Here is an 8,232-nt window from a genome sequence, read left to right as displayed (position 1 = left end):
ACGCATGTGGCTCCCATCGCCCCAAAGCCAGCGCTGGCCTTGCGGTCAGGCACCCCACGCTCCGGCAGCGGGTTTTCGGGTGGCTTGACAAACTGTGCTTGGCTGTCGCCCCGACTCACCGTATGGTGATCTCGAAGATCTGGTTGAGCTTGCTCTGCAGCAGCGTCGCCTGTAACACAGACACAGCGGCTGTATTAGCGCGGCTGCACCCTGAGGACCACAACGGTACAAATGGGACAAACACCCTCTTGGGTGGGTCACCAGAGCCGAGGGAGGGCCGGCCTGGCAAAATGCAGAGCCACGTCGTCACCGTCCGCCTCCCCCCGGCAGAGCGGCCGCGGGGCTTTAGAGCGCCACAGCCCCGACTCACCCGGGCACCGCAGTGGGCAGCGATCTCCTCGAACGGGGCTTTCTGAAATTTCTCCACCACTTGCCGCCTCCGCTCTCGTTCCTGCTCCTCCACGGCGACGCTGTCTACTGAAGCAGAGGGGAGATGGCTCTCAGCTGCTCCCCCCCCGCAGAGACCACCCCCGTGCTGCATCCCCCACCTCCCCAGGAGACAGCATGGATTTGGGCATCACTAGAACGCCAAGGAGAAGGTCTCCAGCCTCTGGCTTTGGGACCAGCCCCCCCAGGGACACCCCCGGGGCCAGGCAGAGCTATGAAGCTGCCCGGCCGCCCTGTGACTTGAGTGCAATGCCGCTACGGCGTGGCGCTGGGGATCCATCCATCCGTGGTGTGCACACGCAGGCACAGGGGCGACAGTACCCATACATACACGCCACGCCAGCCTCCGCCTCTCCCTACCATGGCCGGCTCCCTCGCTTACCTATCGCCTTCTTCAGCGTCTCGTACGTGATCTCTTCCGCTGGTGCTCTCTAAAGGGAAGGGAAAAGCAGAGGAGGCTCAACGCACAGCACAGGACACCGTTCTGGGATCACAGCAACCCAGAGCCGGTGTCCCAGACTGTATTCTTGCACCAAAACATAGTCTGTCCTTAAAGATCAGGGATATCTTTCCTGGCAACCTCCACTTTTAAAATGCTTTTTTCAGGCCGGACTAGCCAGGCCTTATACCTCACCCAAGGTTCCCATTGCTAAGAAATATCCATACAGGGAAAATAAAGATTTGCCACCCAAACGGCACTGGGAGACCCCTCCTGCCGCGTGGCTCCCCTTGCAGGCTGGGACCTGCCGGCACCTGGAGGGGAGCATCAGGGGGAGTCGGGGTCTTTCTGACCCCGCTCACTGCCAGACACACCGGGGCTGTTATGGGCCCCTGCGCTTGCAGCCAGCGGAGCAATTATGCGTGCAGCCAAATGAACAATTACAGAGGGCTTAGCTGTCAGGCTGCTAAAAGCACGCGGTGCGGAAGGGATGACACAGCCGCTGCAGCTCTGGTGTAAGAAGTGATCGTGCCCCTGTACTCGGCCCTGGTGAGGCCGCACCTCGAATACTGTGTTCAGTTTTGGGCCCCTCACTACAAGAAGGACGTTGAGGTGCTGGAGCGTGTCCAGAGAAGGGCAACGAGGCTGGTGAGGGGTCTGGAGAACAAGTCTGCTGAGGAGCGGCTGAGGGAGCTGGGGTTGTTTAGCCTGGAGAAAAGGAGGCTGAGGGGAGACCTCATCGCTCTCCACAACTCCCTGAAAGGAGGTTGTAGCGAGGTGGGGGTCGGTCTCTTCTCCCAAGTAACTGGTGAAAGGACGAGAGGAAACGGCCTCAAGTTGCGCCAGGGGAGGTTTAGATTGGACACGGGGAAAAATGTCTTTACTGAAAGAGTGGTTAAACATTGGACCAGGCTGCCCAGGGAAGTGGTGGAGTCACCATCCCTGGAGGGATTTAAAAGACGGGGAGATGAGGCGCTTAGGGACATGGTTTAGTGGGCATGGGGGGGTTGGGTTGACGGTTGGACTCGATGATCTTGGCGGTCTCTTCCAACCTTAATGATTCTATGATTCTAAGACAGTACCTGCTCTCGCTCAGGACTGTTTCTCGACTCCACCTCAACCTGCAGGGAAATGGTCTCGCCAATGCTCTTCCTCTTGGACAAGCGATCCTCATCTGGGGAGGAAGAGAAAGGGCAGAAGAGCTAATCGCAGCCACCCCGGGGGCAGCGGGGTGAGCACAGGCAGCTCCCAGGGAACGTGGCCTCGCATCCCATCCCCAGGTTAGCAGTCCCTCTGCTCAGCCATTCACTCAAATTCATCCAACCCAGCAGGACTGAGGACTGAGCCAAGCCCAGCGGGCTTCATTGCTCCTTCCATCCAGCCAGCCATACACGTGGCAACCCCGTGAAGCTTCCGAGTCGCTGCTTTCTGCCTCAGTTTCCCCAAGGCTACACCTCTAAAGGAGGGCAGGAAAAGAACACACCCACGCATAGCACAAGAACTTCACACCCCCATAACTGTGCAGAGTGAGGGACCAGTTCCCTCCCCTCCCAGTTCTCCGGGATGCCCCAGGGTGCTGTGTACCCGTCAGCTGGGGGATGTAGGGTGTGCTGAGCCGGTCCGAGTTGTAGCCGCTGCCGCCCAGCACCTCGCTGATCTTGCTCTGCCAGAAGAAGACCTCTGGGCCCAGGCGGTCAAGGCTCTTGCTCAACCTACGGGGATGGAGAAAAAACAACGGAGATGTCAGCGTCCCTCCTGCCAGGGGAACCGTGTCAGCAGGGTTTCCCGTCCCTGTGGGTCAGAAACAGAATGTTCTCATGGCTTTGCTTAGCTCCAGCACAGCCGGATACATCACGCTATTTCTGCGCACACCGGCACAAAGCCAGAGTCCCAAAGGAGCTCTTGACCCATCACAAAGGACACGGATGAGCTCAGGAAGGACCGCCCTGACCTAGGGAAAGTCTCAAGAGAGCAGTGGCACTCACTGGGGGCAGCGTTAAGGGACCTCACCACCACATGTGACCCATGTCAAGTGTGCCAACAGGAACGGGACAGCCCAGCCAGCCTTGGCCTGGGGATGCTCAGCACGCAGCAGGCATCCTCGAGCCGGTGGCACGGCAGAGCAGCGGGATGACGTACCAGATCTACAGCCATCCTGCTGTCAGACAAGGGGAGGGATCGGCCTGCAGAGCCGATCCCGGCATTTGGCTGGCTGTGAGCGCAAGCCGTGGTGGCCACCCCCTTCCCTGGCTGCATGGGACCCTCCTCGGATTCTAAACAGGCTGAAAACCACTTGATACCCTTCCCACTGTGCCATCCCCAGACGGGAAAGGAGACAAGCACAGGCAAGCGAAGGGCTGATAAACCCATCATCGCTCACGATCTTATGGATGCCAATCCCTCAGGAGCAGGGAGTGGGGAAGAAGGTATTTTCCAGGCTCTTACCTGGGTCTCTCCACAAACACATCCTCAGGGAGCAGATAGGGAGCTTCCTTCTGTCGCATCTGGATGACCTGCAGAAGACAAGCAAGGAGCCAAGCTCAAACCCCACGGGTGGCCAGGAGAGCCGATGCCAGAGCTTCCGCAGACAAGGCTCCAGCCCTGGCCCCAGACCCTCCCTCGCACCTCGTGGATGTGCTGGCAGAAGGTGGGCACGGTGGTGAGCTGGCTGATGAGGTTCAGGTAAGCTGCACCGAGGGCGAAGAGCGCGCAGCGGTTGTACGCCGTCAAGTTATCCTCGTTGATCTGGGCTATCTCCTGCAACAGAGACACAGCCCCATGAGACGAGGGTGGACAAGGCCCCAGCGTGGTCTCCATCCACCTCGTGGCATGACCTGCCCTCCAAACATCCCAGCTTTTGGAGCTTGGGTTTGCAGCATTTCAGAGGCTGACCAGGCGACAGGGGTCTCTCCCCAGCGTTTTGGTCTGATCCCACTCCGGTGGGAGAAGCTCAGAGCAGGTGAGGCACGTGCATCCCCCTTCCTCAGAGACCCGAACTCCAAAACAACCCCCCCTCCCAGAGGCTCCTTCCCATCACATCTCAGCCCGCACACCCAGCTCCCCCCCCCACCTACCTGCACTGGCAGCACCAGGCGGATGAGGTCCACCACGACCTCCTCATTAGCCAGCTCGATGCTGATGAGCATCAGCATGCTGTAGAGAGCCTCATAGTGAGCCTGCACGTTGCTCTCCTCCTTACATATCAGGTAGATGTGCCGGTAGAGCTGCTGGCCATGCTGTGGGGACACGGAAGGACGTGGTCACCTCCTGAGCATCCCCTGCGAGCAACGCTGCCGTCAACGCAGAGAAAGAAAAGCAGCAGGGCCCGGCAAAGGGGCCTCCATCCATGCAGGAGGGAGCAGAGCTCCTCCGGTCACCAAGCAAATGAAGAAAGCCCCAGGGAGAGGGAGCTGTGACGATCAGGTGGCGTTTCACCATTCGATGCTGGACCCTGACGGGGAAGAGGCACCGGCAGGTCCAAGAGCAGAGCCCCGGGGCAGGCAAACAACACTCGCAGCACCGAGCCCAGGGAAAGGACGGCCTCTGTTGCAGAAGCATTATAGAAATCACGGCTCAGACCACAACAGAGAAATAAGGCCCCAGGACACACTGCTTGACAGCGAGGCGTGGGACAGAGCAGGGCACACGCTGGCGCAAGGGAAACACAACTCTGCCGTGGTTGTCAGTTGAGGGGCTGCATTGCTGCTCCTTGGTGTGCGCAAGGTAATAAACTGATCCTCTCTTGGCCTCCAGTTAGCTCAGAGGGGTTTGCACCACCCCCGAAAATGTTTTAAGGGAGGGGGGGGAACGAGGGGAAATAAAAATAAATAAATAAATAATCAGGCAACTTCAAAAGCCACTTGATAAATAGCTTTTGGGATACCAGCACATCCTGGGGTACTCACTCCTTCGGGCAAATAGCCGATTTAGGAGCCTAGAGAGGCCCACGCATGAAGCGCTGATGGAGATTGAACCCCAATGGCTTTCCCCAGGGACATCCCCAGGTTTAGAGGCATCACAGGACACCCCCGTGGCTCAGTGTGACTTGGGGAAGCAGACACACAGTCCTTACACCGGTCTGCACGAGGACAGCTTGACCCAGACCCCGCCATTACCTTCTTCATGAAGACAGTATCCTGGCGCGAGCATTTGTCCACTTTCAGCTTCAGGACCGAGATGTCACTGATGGTGCTGCAAGGAAAGGCCAAGGAGAAGGGAAAACTCAGACACCGGAGGGAGGAGGCGCGATTCCCGCACGCCTGCAGAGCTGCTGGCCAGGAACGAGCCGTCTGGGAGGAACCGAGGCGGGAGGCTAAAGGTGGCTTTTAAATCTGAGCGATTCAGATATTCAAGAGTACTGAGCCAAATCACTACAGGATTTCAAGGCAGTGGCGCTCAGGAACACAAAGGCAAGTTGACCAAGAAGCGTGCAAGCAAAGTGGATTAGCAGGACCACAGCAAAACCCATGGAGATGTTTCCCTCTAGGATTACAGTCACCTTCTTCCAAGGTAACACAGCATGGACAACGCGAGTGCCCGGCAGGCCTATCCATGGGGATGCAATGCAGTCGATGAACCCACTGGAGGAGGTTATGGCTCCTGCGCATCCTCCTGGGACCACTGTCTAACCACGGTTACTTTCAGCACCACGGTCCCACGTCCCTCTGGGCACAGCCTCTCAGAGAGACTCCCCCACCCATCTGGCTCTTAGCAGACCACCCATCTGCAAGCATTAAACCACCCCAGAACTGGTACCAGATTTATTATTTAATCCGTCCAGCAGCTCCCAATGCTGCAGGCACTCCCAGCCTGGCAAATCTCCCCCCCCCAAGCCGGCTCTATAGGGTCTGCAGGTCCCAGCCCTGTTGGGGAACCCCCAGGACATACTTGATGGTGGAGAATTTCTGCCGGTTCCCATGGCGATCGATGAAGCTGATGAGGATCTCGAGGACAAAGAGGCGGATCTCGGCATCCTCCATGAGGGCTGCGGAGAGCAGCCTGTCCAGGAAGACGCTGGGTAGTGCCGTGAGCATGTTACTGCACTGGAAGCCCACAGAAACCTGCAAGCGTCAAAGAAAAAGGGAGGCAACGTGACAGTGTCACTTGAGAGGGGTTAAAACACACCGAGAAAGAGGGGATGCAGGCAGAGAAGACTAAGTACAATTTGAGCTCTTGCTAAACCACCCCAGGGGAGAGGGTCTCCAAGCTCCGTTCCCCCATGCCAGCAGCTGGGGACCTCACAGGTCTCGTGGAGGTTGGATGCTCCTGCGGGGATGGCGACACATTCATACCTGGAGGAGGGACTTCAGGAGCATTATCTGTGTCAGCCGATTCCGGTTCTCGCTGCCGTGGAGAGAAGAAACAAGTGCTAAAATCTGAGTGAAAACAAAACAAGCCTCCTTCCACACCCAAAGGATGGAGAAGCCTCAGAAAGGGCAGGACCGGTTTCCTGAGAGTCACCACCACATACAGCCATGCTGTAAAGGTCTCCAGCAAATGAGCTCCAGATTTAACAGCCGGCAGCAAGGCTGCTAAAGGAATGGTGACTATCAAAGCATACATCCCACCAAAGGCACCAGAAACAAGGCAGCACTCACACCTCCAGGCAGGCGCAAGCTGCGCTCAGGACAATGAGCCACCCTCTGGACGTGCCCATCCCACAGCGACTCTCAAGGGACGCCAGGCACCAGCTCTGAACAGGCTCCTCGCTTTTAAGCAGCTGAAAATTGGCGAGAAGAAGCCCAAGCCCTCCTGTCCGCGACGGTATCCTTGCTCCTCACTCCCATCTCACTTCCTGCGAAGCCACCATGAACCACGCTCCCACTTCAGCGATGTGAGGGGGGTTTTATGCAAAAAAAAAAAAGGAAATCTTGAATTCTCTACTGTCTGAACTCAGTCTTTCCTAGCCCTGTACTGGAAGGGGACACAGGGATTTCCAGGCTGTCCCATCACCCGTGACACGCTGCCTGTGCTGCCTACCTCTGCCCAGGGACTGAGCTACACCGCAAATGGCAACAACCCCATAAGCCAAACCGCAGGCTGCAGCTCCTCTGCAAACTCCCGGTTCACCTACGCACCCAGAGCAAGCACCATCCTTCACGCAGCGTCAGATGGGATTTAAAAACTCTCCCGGAGGAAGCTCACGAGCTGATAAAGGAGCAGTGACAAACAGCCTGGCACAGCCAGCCTAGCGCTGAGAAGTGACTGCCATCCTGGGGCGACGAGCCCGATTCTGCTCCTGCAGCAAGGAAAGCTGCCCTGGCCGAACGGCACCCAGCACCCAGCGTGCCTCCCACCGCGTGAATCGGGATTGAACGCAGGCGCCAGGAATTACCCCCATGCGAGCGAGGAGCAGAGCGTGTCTCCTATCAGCCAGCAAAGTCTCTCTCCCATCAGAGACGAGTGGGAAGAGCCTGACCGTACTTCGAAGATAAATATAGCATGAAAATCTGTTTGCTCCTTACCTACATGTTTCAGCGCTGATACCCTCGCTCCAAATAGCTCTCATGGTCTGTTCCCACACTTCTTAAGCAATTATGTTGTTTGGGTGTTTTCCCTTCCTTCTCTTCCTCCACCGCCGGGTATAAATACCACCTCCCGCTCAGTGTTAATAAAAGCTCAGAGGCAGCTCAGAGGGGCCACGCGCCAGCGGGGGGGGGAGGCAGCGATGAGCAGCCAGTCCCACGAAGCCATACACGAGCTTCTCAAAAGCCATGGGCAGCCCTCGCTCACCAGCGGCCACCTCGCTGCCCTGAGACATCCCAAGTCACTCCCCTGAGTATTAATTTTAGTTCCTGGCTAGTTTTGGATGACACCCCAGGACCGAGCTCCTGACAGCTGAATCTCTCAGCAGGTCCCCGAAGGAATGCGGAGTTCAACTGCAGCACCACTGCCTGTAAACACCTTTCCTCCTCGATGCGCCGGTGTTTCAAGGAGCCCTTGTCATCACATTTGCAGCAGACAGCAAAGCATTTTAAACAAGGATCGCACGTTGCTCAGCTTCCCTTGCTCTTCGGTGGAAGCTCTCGATGCTCAGCCTTTCCAATAATGTGCCCACGTCCCACTCTGTCCCCAAAGGTCACCTCAAGGTGGGAACGGTTTCAGGAGCTTCCCAGCACTTGCAGCTCCGTGTCCAAAGCGTTACACCCACCCACACGGCACAGCGGCAGGGAGAACGGGGTAGGGGGGCAGCAAGAGGAGGGAAGAAGGCATCCGTTCTCACCCGGCTTTGCCAGCCTCGATGGACTGCTGCAAGGAGGGTAGCGGCACCTTGTTCATGATGAAGACCATCACCTCAGACTGCTGGTAGGTGGGCAGCGTGCTGGCGAAGGACCCTGCGGAGACAA

The 8,232-nt window shown here is 57.5% G+C and overlaps 1 protein-coding gene across 1 annotated transcript in view; it reads right to left on the bottom strand.

Moving 5' to 3' along the window:
- EFR3B (EFR3 homolog B (S. cerevisiae)) overlaps positions 1–8,232 on the bottom strand; it is a 27,362-nt gene that overhangs the window by 399 nt on the left and 18,731 nt on the right. Inside the window, 12 exon segments of the mRNA XM_009319768.1 lie at positions 120–169; positions 371–477; positions 830–878; positions 1,969–2,060; positions 2,471–2,598; positions 3,332–3,399; positions 3,512–3,643; positions 3,961–4,122; positions 5,002–5,077; positions 5,774–5,946; positions 6,178–6,229; positions 8,109–8,220. Of these exon segments, the coding sequence (XP_009318043.1) occupies positions 120–169; positions 371–477; positions 830–878; positions 1,969–2,060; positions 2,471–2,598; positions 3,332–3,399; positions 3,512–3,643; positions 3,961–4,122; positions 5,002–5,077; positions 5,774–5,946; positions 6,178–6,229; positions 8,109–8,220 (1,201 nt within the window).

The sequence above is a fragment of the Pygoscelis adeliae genome, unplaced genomic scaffold (genome assembly GCF_000699105.1).
Source record: "Pygoscelis adeliae isolate BGI_AS28 unplaced genomic scaffold, ASM69910v1 Scaffold121, whole genome shotgun sequence".
NCBI classification, from domain to species: Eukaryota; Metazoa; Chordata; class Aves; order Sphenisciformes; family Spheniscidae; genus Pygoscelis; species Pygoscelis adeliae.
The sequence above is the reverse complement of the archived record's forward strand: the minus strand, read 5'-3'. Positions and strand labels throughout refer to the sequence as shown.